Genomic DNA, 15,547 nt, shown 5'->3' on the forward strand with positions numbered 1-15,547 from the left:
TACTGTAATAAAACTTTTAAATACATTTATGCTTATGACTCCAGACTTTTGGGAAATCCTGTATATTTTATAAATAAAGCTGAACTCTAGGTAGATAAAAAGGACATAAATTAATGCAGCTCTGTAATCATTAATACATCTTTACATTTTTATGGAAGCAGTGCAAATATCTGAATTTTACTTTACTTCAGCCTCTTGCAGTCCCCTGTACAGCAGAGCTCAGAGATGGGTAGGAAGAAAAAGCACAATGAGCCAGTCTGATGTGTTGTAATGCAAGAAGCATGCTGATTGAAGGTATGAGCAGAGTAAATTAGAGAAGAGCTCAGTCTGCTGCTTCTCCCTTCACTGTCCAGTCACAGAGTGGAAGTTGGGAAGAGACCTTTAAGTGAAAGTTCAACTACTGCAGAGAAAGATCTGGTACCCTCCCCTGCCAGGTAGAACTGTGCTGTACAGCAGTGGTGTGTAAATCCCAAGACTGGCCGGATAGAAAATACAAATCTTTTGACAAATTAACCTCTTTCTGCCCTGCCACCGTACATTTACTACCGCAATGGGCAGGTTCAGTCACGTAAATATGCATAACTGGATTCTTCTGGGTCTATGGGCACGTGCATGTGCGTGCCTTATGCTGACCCGCACTGTTATTGGTCACATTGAGATTTTTATCAACAGATTTCAATGATTTTGAATGAAACCTGGTGATTTGGCTGTGTCCAATCACAGCCTAGAGTCCTGTGTTGACAAACAGAAGAGCAATGTTGCAGTTTCTTCTCCCAGAAAAGCACTAACACAGTCCCACTATAAGCTGCTGATCACCGTGATTAGCAGTATAGCGCCATAACTGCGTAAATTCCAATATATATACCATCACGTATAGATGCTAAGACTTTCGCAAAAAACAATTATACACTTACTAGAATTTGTTTCAGCAAAGACCAAATACATTTTGGCCTCAATTTATGAAAACATTTGTAAGAAAAAAAACATGTGGTGATCAAATACCACCAAAAGACAAATTTATATAAATATAATTTGGGTACAGTTGCATGATCGCGCAATTGCCAGTTAAATTAGCACAGTGCTGAATAACAAAATATGCCCTGGTCATGAAGGGGTAGCTCAAATGGTTAAACAGCTGTCATACAGTACATGAATTTTGTGTGTATTTAGCTGTATGCCTGAACTTCAGCCTTACATATGACCTGGGGGCATCCAATTTTCGTGTTACATACACAGATTCTTCTTCTAGTCTTGCAGTGCTTTATGATGATTGTGCTTTTCTGCTTTTTCTCAAAATGCAAGTCTTTGGGTTAGAGGGCTCATTGAATACAATACATTCCCAGTGTGGTGTATGCCGTATGTTACCTCTATAATGCAGGGAAGTTGAGTAAGGCTAATCCATAGCTCTCTCTAGTGGGTAGTGTACACATCTCTATTCAATACAAGCCATGCCATAGTTACACCAAAAATCCTTAAGATAGACTACAATAATTAACATAAAATATGTGCTCACTAGAAATATGATGTAATGCAATAGTTCAGGTGGCCAACTTACAGCTTCTGCAACAAATATCTATTAATGTTGGTTAGTTCATGTTAAACTGTTGCTCAAATCAAATAATTTTTTAAAATTAGAAAACAAGACTTGTTTACACACCTGCTCTGTGCAATGGTATTGCACAGAGCGACCCCCTATCCTCCTCTTCTCGGGTCCCCTGTTAGCAATCTTGGTTCCTCCTCTTCTTCATATGTCCCCATAGCAGGCCATTTGCTATGGAGGCACATGTTGTCTGCTCGATCTCGAGCTGTGTGTCTATGGAACCACGCTGCATAGACATACACAGTGCGACTTATTCCTCACTGCCCCCAACTTCCTCCTCAATGAAATTGATTGACAACAGCAGGAGCCAATGGATCCTGCTGCTGTTTTGAGTCCCTGTGTGAGGAGGAATAGAGGGAAGAAGAGATGCTGTCGTGTACAGTGCTGGATTTGTTTTCCCAAATCCTCCCATTTGCACAAGGAATGCATTAAAGTGATTCTTTAATTTTTTTTTAAATAAACATGTCTATACTTACCTGGATCCTCCTCTACTTGGGTCCGGCTCTCCTGTCCCCTCCCTCCGTGTCTTTTGCCTCCACAGCAAGCCGCTTGTTATGAGGGCAGCCTGCTGCTCCTTGTGTCCATTCACACATAGAACTGCAGCTCAGCGCTGCCCCCTCTCTCTTCTCATTGGCTCACTGGCTGAGATTGACTGCAGTGGGAGCCAATGGCTTCCGCTTCTGTCTCAGCCAATAGAATACATGAAGGTATAAAACCTTGAGCCTTTGCAACCACTTTAATGCAAAAAAACTTTTTTAGCTTCAGTATCACTTTAGGGGGACCCCGGTGTCTATGTATGCATCATAAGATGTAGTAATTTTATTCTAAATATGTTATGTCTTTTTCAGGCCCTGTCATTGGAGAGCATCTAGATCAGTTAATGCCAGTTCTGAAGACCTGCCTTCAAACAAGCAAAGATCCTCAAATGCGCCTGAAAGTGTTCACCATGTTGTCAAAACGTCTTCTAAAACCCAGTGAAACTGTCAACTCAAAAGGGTTTGTAGAGTTCCATAGCACTTCCTTTACAGTAGAAAACAATAAGCTCTCATTCATAGAGTTTTGGGCGCTCATCATACAATATTGCAGACAGGAATGCTTGAAAGACGTATTGTTCTTTCCTAGTCCTACACAGAAATGTTAATTAAGTAACTAAAAGAACACCGAGCACAAGCATGTCTATTAAAGCAGACCTCCAGGCAGACATCTTAATGCATAGCTGAAATGGGTATGTCAGTGTTTCTCAAGAATGTACCCTTTATCGAAGCAGAGGTTTACCAAGGACACTGAATAAAGTTCACTTATCTTAAGTACTACTTATTTTACCTATACATATTTTATATACAACTTCCTTCAACTGTCTTCTTTGTATCCCTTCTTTCTCCTCTTCCTCTTTTTCTTCCTACTGTAGTTTAGCAGAAGAATGTGCTGATCGGGCAGTGCAGTCTTACTGATTTTGCTCTCACCTGCTATCAGCATCCTCCACACTTAAAGTAGAACTAAGGCAACATTTTTTACTGAATTTTATAACCCCTGTCAATTTTTTTTTTGTGTGTGTTTGCCATCTGTATCCTATTGGGGAGATTTCCCTTTACTTTCTGTCCCGTAGCCAGAAATCTCCAAAGTGAGGGAATACCTAGTTGTTGCTGGAACGAATGTCCCTGTTGAAATATTTCCCCTCTTCCTGTTCTGGAAATTTGGGATTTTCTTTCACTTTCACTCTTGGTGATGACGGTAAACAGGACGAATAGAGAGGGTGACTCTCCCTAACAGGGCAACAGTCAGCAGTAAAAACTTGACAGGTGTTCTAACCCTTTTTTCTCTTTTGCCTTTAGTTATATTTTAAAATGTATGGAAAGCCTGACAATAAACCTCTCTTATTTGCACCCTTTTGATGTTATATCAAAAAATTTTAAATGGTTTATTTATATGTTTGCAATACCTGCTAACATGCCTGTTGATCCTGTACAAAAATCCGGTGAGCTAATATCTTCTTTAGCACTCTGTATATGCTGACTGTTATCACCTGAAAACACCTGCCCCCTTTTAATGGAGAATAGGGAAGGTGGAGGTGTTCTGTAGTTCTTCCCAAGAGTAACAATATTGCCTCTTTATAGATGAGTATGATAAGTGAGCATTGTCTTCCTAGGGCCAGAAGTGTGTTACAGGCAGGATCACCAAGTATAAATAAAGGACAAAAAACTTGGAAAAAAAAAAGAAAACCGCATTGAAGGACTGATAAGCTGCCATATATGAATTTTTTTCATTTCTGGATTCAAATTCTATTTAACTCTACCTATGCACTCACTAGTTCCATGATCCCAGGCACTACTTACCCATTAGCACATTAAAATCTAAGGTCCCCATCTCTCATGCATACTTAAATGCTAGGATTGTTTAAAAATGAGCATGTCTTTGGCGTGCAAAATGAAACAGGAGAATCCACGCAAGCTCAGGGAAAACGTGAAGGTAAAGTCCTGGTTGGGATTTGAACCAAGGACCTAGTGCTGCAGGGTAGTATTAACCACTAAGGCACCATGCTGCTCCATTTTTATAAGCGTAGTAGATATAAAAGCTTGTATAAAAAAAAAAATAGATTGAATGGCATATAGGGATTCCAGTCTTCCAACAAATTTTAAGATAATTAGCTAAAAGACTAAAAAGGAGAATAGGAAATGTATACCTATAACAACCAAACAGATTCTGGCTTTCATTTATTTTAGGGCTCGTTTACACCAGAACGTAATGCGGGAAAGGTGCTTTTCCGTTCGTGTTCACTGTACGCTGCCCTTGTTAAATGCGTGTGGGTGCAGTTATTTCTTAATGGCACCCAAACCACATCTAGCAAACATGGTGCATTTGCAGCCACCAAGCTGCATGTTACCGCAGTATGCATTCCCGCATGTTTGGCAGCCCATTGAAATGAATAGGCTATCGAAAATGGGCCATGCAAAAACACACGCATTCCAGTGTAAACAGGCTGTTAATGAGATTAAAAAATAAACACAGTATCTGATAGTGTGCTGTGGACAACTTGTAATTTATTTGTTCACAATTATTCTATTTTTATCAGAGTAAGGTTGGGTTCACACATATGCTGTGCGGTATATCGCATGTGATTCGCACAGAAACTGCACCGCATTCCTGTGCAAATCACATGCAAATTGTGTGCGGTGCAGTTGGAGCCATACATATTGTATGGCTCAAATCGCACCGCACCCGCAGCAAGAAGGTGCAGGACCTTTTTTTTGGTCCGCAGTAGAATCGGATCGCATGGGTATTCACACCCATGCGATCCGATTCTTCACATCGCACCACATTTTGCAGACCGATTTCGGGGTGGTGTTAACATACACACCTGCAGCGGTTTGCATGAACGGGGTGCGATTCTGATGTGGTACAGAGTTCGCACAGAAAACGCTGCGAATTCCACACCACATCAGTGTGAACCGAGCCTTATAAAAAGTTTAAAGCACACTAATGGTTTTTTCCTCCGTATTAATGAAGAGAACTATTTCTTGTGTGATCCAGAGGGAAGTGTATCTCCTGTACACTTCTTTCTAGCTTAGGAGCACCATTCATGGTACAGACTGTAAATATTTCCGGTCATTATTTAGAGCTTGCCATACTTTGACCAGTTTGGGTATTTGTAAAATTAACTTGGCTGTTGATGATCCACTTTAGAGGGAACAGGTTACTCTCCACCCACTTGTTATCAACACACATATCATATGGGCCAAATAGAAAATAATTTCAAAGCATCTCCAAATAAAATTAAGCCATTAGCAAGCCCAGCCCAGCGGATATTAAAGCAAACCTGTGCTTTGTCTATGTAAGGAAATGTAATTTGTTTTTATTCCTCTGCCTCTGGAAGCACATACACCCCTATCATTTGATCCCTGGAGCTCCGTTCAACCAAGAAATGACCTGGTACTTCCAGGTTATAGAAGAACATATTATTATTATTATTATACAGTATTTACATATGAAATACTGATGTAACTCAGAGCTTACACAAGCTACCTGTCCTCGCTGCAGCGATGGAGGAGTATAAGTAAGGTTAGTATGTGCTAATGTGGATGAAGGCATTAAAGAAAACTTGTTACTGAACAAAGCACAGTTTGTGTTCAACGGTAGTAATCCTTCAGAGTAGTGTTAATGGTTAATATGGTTGTAAAGGTAAAAGTTTTTTTACCTTAACGCTTTCCCATCCCTCACATACTTACCTAATCCTGATCTCGATCCAGTGCAGTGCACATTGGCAGCAGCAGGAGCCATTGGCTCCTGCTTCTGTCAGTCAGATCCTGTGAGCAGGGGGCGGGGCTGAGCCATACTGTGTATGTCAGTAGACTTACGCAGTGTGGCTCGGGATCAAGCCTGCACAAGTGCCCCCAAAGCAAACGGTTTGCTATGGGATCACTCAGAATGCAGGAGTAGCCAGAAACACCGTTGGGAGACCCCATAGGAGGGGGATCAGAGCTGCTCTGTACAAAACCATTGCACAGAGCAGATAAGTATAACATATTTGTTATTTTAGAAAAAAAAAAAGTAAACCTTTAAAATAACTTTAATATAGCCTTTTAAAGCCTGTGGCCAGTGTATACAATTTATAATATATAAAGACTTGTCCCATTGTCTGCTTATTTGTACTGGCATTAGAGGCTTTGTTAAATAAGAAATGTTGCCACTAATGACATGCTTTCCCTGGCTCTGTTCAAACGGCTTTAGACTATGCTGAAAATTTAGCTGAAGGCGACAGAAGAGATTGATCTGTGATGGGATCCCACAAAGTGTTATGGGTGTAATATTGCACCCATACCAGTTGTAGGTCTCCAGTGAGGTTGGGTTTGACATGTACACCATAAATTATTGTCAAGACACATAAACTGATTTTATCAGGATTTAAAAATGTTCCATTTCTCATGGCCCTCTAGGTAATGGGAAAAAAAACATTCCTAGTAGTTTAAATGTAAATGTGTGAAAACTAGGCATATTTCCTTCCAGCAAGATGCTTTTAAAAAGGACAAATAATGGTAATAATACTAGATACTGTATGTACTGTATAATATGTGCTGTATAAGCAGTAATTGACATTTCCCGTAGACGTATTAAAACATAAGATCAGGCTGATGTAAAAGATTTTTATGTAATTTAGTTAGGTATTCATTAAAAATACCTAAAGCATATGTCAAAGTAAAAACATATGCAGGACATATCTGCAATGCATGCACTTTTTTCCTGTTTTCTTGTGTTTTAACCCTTAAAGACCCTCCAAGTACAAAACAATACCTTTTTAAAGGCAAAGTTCACCTTTCAGACCATGTTAAGGGTGTAACCTTTGATTGTACACCCCTTGAGGGTTAGGGACTGATGTGAATGTACAATATATATGTAAAGCGCTGCGTAAATTGACGGCGCTATATAAGTACCTGAAATAAATAATAACATGAATCGTGGTCATATTCCCCAGTCCCCCACCCTCCAACCACCCCACTTATCTGAAGTGTGGGTTTTTTTTCTCCCCTCAGCATGCTTTATTCTTTTGAATTCTGTGTGCCTGTGCATTATCCATTCACAGATCAGTCACAGGGATCTGTAAACAGAAGACTACAACTTCTACTACTACAGAAGACTACTGCCATCATGGCAGAGAGACTCACAGCTCTCAATAGAGCACAAGTGGGATGAGGTCACTGCACTTGTAGTTCATTGTTTACTTCCATCAACATAACAGTAACGTCTGTATAGACTTGGGACGAGGGAAATAGTTTGTAGGGACTTGTGAATTGCACTAGCAATGAAAAAACTATTAAATGCACTTTTTTTTTTTTTCATCAATGTGGGTGCAGATAATAAATATATCCAAAAGGTAGGCTATGGGGTTGATTTACTAAAATCGTAGAGTGCAAAATCTGGTGCAGCTCAGCATAGAAACCAATTCGCTTCCTGTTTTTTTTTTTGGTCAGAGCTTCATCGAATGAGCTGAAGTTAGAAGCTGATTGGCTACCATATACAGCGTCACCAGATTTTGCACTATCCAGTTTTAGAAAATCAACCCCTACAGTGAAGGAAATAAGTATTTGATCCCCTGCTGATTTTGAATGTTTGCCCACTCACAAAGAAATGATCAGTCTAAAAATCGAATGGTAGGTGTATTGTAACAGAGACAGAATAGCAACAAAAAATTCAAAAGAAATGCATGGCTAACAAATTATGCACTGATTTGCATGTTCATGAGGGAAATAAGTATTTGATCCCCTTCACAAAACATGACTTAGTACTTGGTAGCAAATCCCTTGTTGGAAATCACAGAGGTCAGACGTTTCCTGTAGTTGGCCACCAGGTTTGCACACATCTCAGGAGGGATTTTGGCCCACTCCTCTTGGCAGATCTTCTCCAAGTCATTAAGGTTTGGTGACTGACGTTTGGCAACTCGAACTTTCAGTTCACTCCACTGATTTTCAATCAGATTAAGGTCTGGAGATTTTTTTTGTGAGTGGGCAAACATTCACAATCAGCAGGGGATCAATTACTTATTTCCTTCACTGTATGCCTTTTTAGGCTCTTGTGGGCTAACACACAGCTATTGAGTGGACTGAGTGGTGTCAGCCCTGTCCAGAGTCTTTTCCTAACCTACTCAACCACTCCTATTCGTAGATCTCTACAACATAAAGGCTCAATCATTCTGTAGTCTAATATAAGAACCAGGAGGGCTTTTTGGAGAAGTTTGCAGATCTGAATTTCTGACAAGATCAACGTAATTATTATTTTTTTTTTTTGCACTTATGAAGCAAATATAATAAAGTGCTACTAAGGTGTATTAAACAGACCAAAAGGAATAAAATAAGAGAAATTCATCTGCATGCACTTTTTTGGCAAATACAGTATATAATATGTATTTCATTTATGTATTTATCTGATCGCCTACACTTAAAATGTATCTGAACCCAAAAACAATTATGTAGTCTATTGTAGCTTTAAGTGGTAATAAATTCAAAACCAAAAATGTAATATATTGCAGCTTTCAATTCATTAGATGTGGTGGCTGCATCAGTTTTCATTTTTTCCCTCTGTTTTCCTCCTGTTGATCTGGCCAGTAACACACTCCCTGTATTCGAGTGACTGCACTCTGAATGAAGGAGCAACAGAGACACCTTTGGACAGCAGCATTGTCAGTCTGGGGGGGAAGGGAGTGTTAGATATACTAGCAGATTTAGATACACTAACAAATTGAAGCCAAAACTTCAGCTGACACTTTTTTTATGCAGTTACAGCAACAATTTTGTTCCTTTTGGGATAAAGATTTTTAACATAAATGAATAACAGCTAATCATTATAAGCTCCCCTCTCTGTGTTAAATGGTTTTCTCAACCCTCTAACTTCCGCGTCTGCAAGACAGCTTACTGACCAGATCACCAGGTGAAATAAAAGAAGAAAGCCTAAAATAGAAAATGAATTCAGCCATCATATTTAAGAATAGGTTAGCTGCAATACAATAAATTCTTGCCTTTTGGTTTTAACACTACTGTAATACTCCTTAAATGTGGTGGTTGCATTAGTTTGCTTTTTTCTTATCTTCACCTGGTCATTCTGGAATAAACATATATACTCCTAGGATGTAAACACTCCCTAATCCTCCTATACAAAGGAAATAAAATATTGGATTACAAAACACCATCCCTCTCCTGTTGTCAAAACATATGGGTATTGTGGTGGTTTTTAGCGATAGCTGAGAACAGTGGAATTGACAACAGTCATCAGAGCCAGAGAGCACCAGAAATCTTAAGCTCACAAGATTTCAGACAAGATCAACAAAAATGTTTTGTAATTTATTAAACAGATATACCACAACATTTTAAATGTTATATTTAATGGACCAAAAAAAGAACAATTAAGAGTTAAAAATGGCAGAAAATACTTTTTGTTTCTATTTGAGTGCCGACCAGGCTAGGCTTGGCTCTGATACAGGGAAGTAGGATAAAATTGTTAATTATATTAATTCAGTTTGAAATCAAATCCTGCAGTTTTATTAGACTGAACTTCATCTTTAATATCTGAAAAACGTGATAATATGTTTGCAGTAGGTGATAGTGCTCTATTGGAGGTTCTCTACTTGCAGTATGACTCTGCCATCATTTAGAAGGGTTAGATTGTGTTGTGTTTTACTGGTGTGGTATAAGGTGCTGAGAAATGTTCGCCTTAATCAGCCTGCATCACTGAAAGCTGTAAAATTAAAACTCAAGACCAAAAAATGAAAACATTCCTTCTACTATTTACAGTTACTGTATATTTGTGAAAGTTCTCCAATTAGTGTAGTGCTTTAGCTATTTGGCATTGCATTTATACAAATTGTCAATTGCGGTACCCATAAACATGATTTTTGTCTCATTTTAGACCTGTGAAGAAACAGGCTCATGCAGACTGCTCTGTTGGAGTTTTTCAGAACAAAATTTTAGTTCTGCAGCTTTTCTACTGTGATGGAATATTGTGTTGAAGTGCCCCCTGCTGGCAAATCGGCAAGGAAAAGATAAATCATTCTTCCTGGTATAAAATCCAAACAAATACAAGTAGTTGGATTTCTTTATACCTTCACAAAGCTAAAAGAATGACATGGATCCATAAAAGAAATCCCAATAGTTAGTAATTCTGTTGCTGAATTTGGGATAGCCCCTTTAAGGGGTTACTCGCACAATAACACACGTTTTACTGAATGTTGTGTCTTGTTTTTGAAAGATGAGACATTTTTATTAATTTGGTGAACTTTTTTTAAGTGTTTTAGTGTTTGCATTTGCCACAATGTGTTCTGTCACCACACTATGCTTTAGCTAGTTTCCCAGAACAAAGTGCATTATCCTACTTGTTTATTACTAAAGTACATGTATGCATAAAGATCACAAAACTGATCAAAAGCAGCAAAACAATTTTTTTGACTAGTGGATTTCTATTTGTGCTTTTTCACATACAGGCAGTTCCATGTGCACTCGGAAACCCTCATAAAGGACGTTTTAGTACCCAACTTGAAATGGCAAGCTGGGAGGACAGCAGCAGCCATCCGAACCATAGCAGTGTCCTGCCTCTGGGTCCTCTTTCAGAGTGAAGTTCTCTCCCCACAAGAGGTATAGTGATGTAATATCCTGGTATATAGAATTCCACCCAACACTACAATACTGATAATAATTACTTGTCTTACAATCACATTGGGGAACCCAGGATTCTGGGCCCAGGGTGCATTCAAGTCCTCAACTTCACAGCAACTGTTACTAGACCATTAAGTGATCATAATGATTTTAACTTGTATGCAAGTCAAAGGTTCAAATTCAGGCTTGGCCTGAGACTCCGGTCCGATCCTAGAGCACAGGAACATTTTACCAGTAATTATAGTTTTTACACCTGTAGATCTTACTGGGTCTTTTCAACCTCCTTAGCGGTTTTCCCGAGTGTAGCTCGGGGTAAAATTTCAATACCAAGAGCAGTAACACCGAGCTACACTCGGGCTTACCATGCGGCGTTGCTCAGGGGGTCCATGCAGCACTTACCTTGTCCTTCACTCCCGTGATGTGTCCCCTGCAGCGTCCCCGGCCGATGCCGGCATCCGGCTTCCGTGTTCCGGTCCCTGTGACGTCGGGACGTGCGGGCGCCGGAACCGGCGGGAAATTTGAAATTTTAAAAAAATGACATTTTTGCTATCATTGCTGTTTCAATGCATTTCACATATATTTTGTCCCTACTGCTTTGTCCTGTTCCCTGCCTGCATTTTGACTGTTCTTTCTGCCTGGAAACTTAGAAAAGTCCCTGGCGTCCAAAAAGCGTCCCTTTACGTCAAAAGCGGTTTTAGAACAGCGATAGTAAATCAGAACCACTTGCAGAATTGAGTGATAATGATTCGTGGGGAAATTCGTCATCAGACACTGAAAACGATTTTGCGACTTTGCTCAGCGATGTGCGAATTTGCCTCTGTATTTCAAATTTCAGTGTTTTTGGTTTGATTATATTATTGAATTACATTTTATTATTATATTATTATTTTTTATGATTATTTATTAAATTATAATTTATGATTTTGTGTTTCAAGTTTTATCATATCCGGAATGTTTACTAGACTCTTGTTCGTACAGATTTCAGTGAGTTATTCCTAAAAATTACAGCCTACAATAAAAACTACATATTTCCATGCAAAAAAATGGTACTGCTTTCAGCACAAAAAATCGGAAAGAATCATACCGCCAAGGAGGTTAACCACATAGTAGAGCTTTCCTGACCTCCAAGATTTAAGCTGTGGAATTAGACAAGAAACCTGCAAGGAAAGAATAATTGCATTGAGTTTATTTATTATTTATTTATTTCAGGTACTTGTATAGCGCCGTCAATTTACGCAGCACTTGACATACATATATTGTACATTCACATCAGTCCCTAACCCTCAAGGGGTGTACAATCTAAGGTCCCTAACTCACATTCATACATATACATACTAGGGACAATTTAGACAGGAGCCAATTAACCTACCAGCATGTCTTTGGAGTGTGGGAGGAAGCCGGAGTACCCGGAGGAAACCCACGCAGTCACAGGGAGAACATGCAAACTCCAGGCAGGAGGTGCTGGGGTTGGGATTTGAACCAGCGACCCTAGTACTACCGGGCGGAAGTGCTAACCATTTAGCCACTGTGCTGCCCCAGAGTTACTGACTCAGAGAAAGTGTGCTGATCTGACCATCTGACATTACTATGACTTTACCTGTGTGCATACTTGTTCTGGGTCAGTGACTCCGCATTGAAGCCAAAGCATTAAGAAGAAATCTCTTCATTCATTTTTCTCTCATGACTGATTTACTCACACTTATCCTGTGCTTTGCTCCTGTATTTTTCTGTAAGAATGAATGGAAAATTCAGGGGTTGTATGGAGTTCCTTAAACTCAGAATTCCTCAGCAGTTCCCACTCCCTGCTCCCTGATCTTGGGCACTCACTTGGCAGCTAGTCAGAAACACTCAACTTAAGTCCTTCTGAAGTCAAAACTTTTTTTTTGTTCTCGTTTTTTTTTTTTTTATAGAGTACGAAATGGTAAAAACGTCTGTGTGTTTTTCTTCCACCATTTGTGTCCTAATAAAGAGATTTCTCTTTTGTTGTCCAATAAACACAACTTTAAATAGGAGGAAATCTCTCCAAAATAAGAGAAATTCTTAGTGGTCATCAAAAGAAGTGTCCCCACTGGAAAATTTCCCCTCTGTGACAACTCAGACTTTTAGATTTTCTGTCACTTTCAGTCCCAGTGACAATGGTCTTTAGGACAAATAGGAGGATTCATTGTTGACATGCACAGCAATAAAAAACTGATAGAGGTTCTAACCCCTCACCACTTCAAAACTGTAAGAACGTTTTGGGCTTACATACTTTCTACTATATACTCAGAAAATCCCTCAATCATTACAAGCACTGTGTGAAATGCTTGCAGCTATCAGGCTTTGTACAGGCACCAATACTGCACCCACGTAACAAAATGTGGACTGTAACATAAAGCGCTCTGTAACGTGCATTTTGTGTCTTGCAGATTCTCCAGATACAGGACATTCTGATGCCCACGGTGCTTACAACTTTAGAAGAAGACTCGAAGATGAGCCGCTTGATGTCCTGTCGTATTATTCGGGCTCTACTAGAGGCCTGTGAACACCATTTAAATCCAGACCAACTGAACAAGATCTACCTCGGCAAGTGTTCTTATATGAATACTACAAACTAATCTAAAGATGGATAAAGGAATTAATTTTTTGTGGGAACTTATAGAACTAAATTTGAATGTCCAAATTATATTTGCAGTAACATGTACATTAGCTTTTTTTGCACTAACGTTAAAGCCCAATTGAACTTTCAGTTTTACGCGCCATGCACACTAGCGGTTTTTTTTAAGCTCGAAAAATGCTGAATAAAAACCGCTGGTGATAGAAGCATTTAAGAGCATTAGCGTTTTTACAGTACATGTAGAGGAAAAAAAAAAGCTTGAAAACAGCTGTTAGGAGCATTTAGCATTTTTTTTTTCTGTTGTAAAAACTCTACAAAAACTATTTTTTTTTTTTTGCGCCTAGATGCTGAAGCTCAAAAAATGCCAATAGCCTAAAGTAGTGTGCATGGACACATAGGATACCACTATTTAGCTTCTAAGAGCAGAAAAAATGCTGATAATAGCTTCTAGGAGCTTAATAAAATGCTAGTTTGCATGGAGGCTAAAAGTGTGTGTATATATATATGTATATATATATATATATATATATATATATATATATATATATATATATACAGTCATGGCCGAAATTGTTGGCACCCTTGATATTTTTCCTGAAAATCAAGTATTTCACACAAAAAAGGTATTGCATTAACACATGTTTTGCTATACACATGTTTATTCCCTTTGTATGTATTGGAACAAATATAAAACAGAGGCAGAAAAGCAAATATGACATAATGTCACACAAAACCCCAAAAATGGGCTGGACAAAAGTATTGGCACCCTTAACTTAATATTTGGTTGCACACCCTTTGGAAAACATAACTGAAATCAGTCGCTTCCTATAACCATCAATAAGCTTCTGACACCTCTCACCCGGAATTTTGGACCACTCTTCCTTTGCAAACAGCTCCAGGTCTCTCTTATTGGAAGGACACCTTTTCCCAACAGCAATTTTAAGATCTCTCCACAGGTGTTCAATGGGATTTAGATCTGGGCTCATTGCTGGCCACTTCAGAACTCTCCAGCGCTTCTTTGCCATCCATTTCTGAGTGCTTTTTGACGTATGTTTGGGGTCATTGTCCTGCTGGAAGACCCAGGATCTTGGACGCAAACCCAGCTTTCTGACACTGGGCCCTACAGTGCGACCCAAAATCCTTTGGTAATCCTCAGATTTCATGATGCCTTGCACACAGTCAAGGCACCCAGTGCCAGAGGCAGCAAAACAACCCCAAAACATCATTGAACCTCCACCATATTTTACCGTAGGTACTGTGTTTTGTTCTTTGTAGGCCTCATTCCGTTTTCGGTAAACAGTAGAATGATGTGCTTTACCGAAAAGCTCTATCTTGGTCTCATCTGTCCACAAGACGTTTTCCCAGAAGGCTTTTGGCTTACTCAAGTACATTTTGGCAAACTGTAGTCTTGCTTTTTTATGTCTCTGTGTCAGCAGTGGGGTCCTCCTGGGTCTCCTGCCATAGCGTTTCATTTCATTTAAATGTCGACGGATAGTTCGCGCTGACACTGATGCTCCCTGAGCCTGCAGGACAGCTTGAATGTCTTTGGAACATGTTTGGGGCTGCTTATCCACCATCCGGACTATTCTGCGTTGCAATCTTTCATCAATTTTCCTCATCCGTCCACGACCAGGGAGATTAGCTACAGTGCCATGGGTTGCAAACTTCTTGATAATGTTGCGCACTGTGGACAAAGGCAAATCTAGTTCTCTGGAGATGGACTTGTAACCTTGAGATTGTTGATATTTTGCCACAATTTTGGTTCTCAGGTCCTCAGACAGTTCTCGTCTCCTCTTTCTGTTGTCCATGCTTAGTGTGGCACAGACAGACACACAATGCAAAGGTTAAGTGAACGTCTCTCCTTTTTATCTGCTTTCAGGTGTGATTTCTATATTGCCCACACCTGTTACTTGCCCCAGGTGAGTTTACAGGAGCATCACATGCTTGTAACATTCTTATTTATCCGCAGTTGTGAAAGGGTGCCAATACTTTTGTCCAGCCCATTTTTGGAGGTTTGTGTGACATTATGTCGAATTTGCTTTCTTTCCTCCCTTTTTTTGTTTTGTCCCAATACACACAAAGGGAATAAACATGTGTATAGCAAAACATGTGTTAATGCAATACGTTTCGTGAGAAATACATGATTTCCTGGAGAAATATCAAGGGTGCCAACAATTTCGGCCATGACTGTATATAAAAGTGCAGCGCTAATTAATA

General features: G+C 39.4%; 1 protein-coding gene across 1 annotated transcript in view; it reads left to right on the forward strand.

Annotated features, from left to right (window-relative positions):
* Positions 1 to 15,547, forward strand: part of DNAAF5 (dynein axonemal assembly factor 5) — a 98,756-nt gene that overhangs the window by 67,439 nt on the left and 15,770 nt on the right. Inside the window, exons 9-11 of the mRNA XM_089681824.1 lie at positions 2,449 to 2,596; positions 10,563 to 10,713; positions 13,143 to 13,299. Of these exons, the coding sequence (XP_089537950.1) occupies positions 2,449 to 2,596; positions 10,563 to 10,713; positions 13,143 to 13,299 (456 nt within the window). The remainder of the gene's footprint in view (positions 1 to 2,448; positions 2,597 to 10,562; positions 10,714 to 13,142; positions 13,300 to 15,547) is intronic.

Source organism: Staurois parvus, unplaced genomic scaffold (genome assembly GCF_062004578.1).
Source record: "Staurois parvus isolate SC_StPar_1 unplaced genomic scaffold, SC_StPar_1.0 ptg000018l, whole genome shotgun sequence".
NCBI classification, from domain to species: Eukaryota; Metazoa; Chordata; class Amphibia; order Anura; family Ranidae; genus Staurois; species Staurois parvus.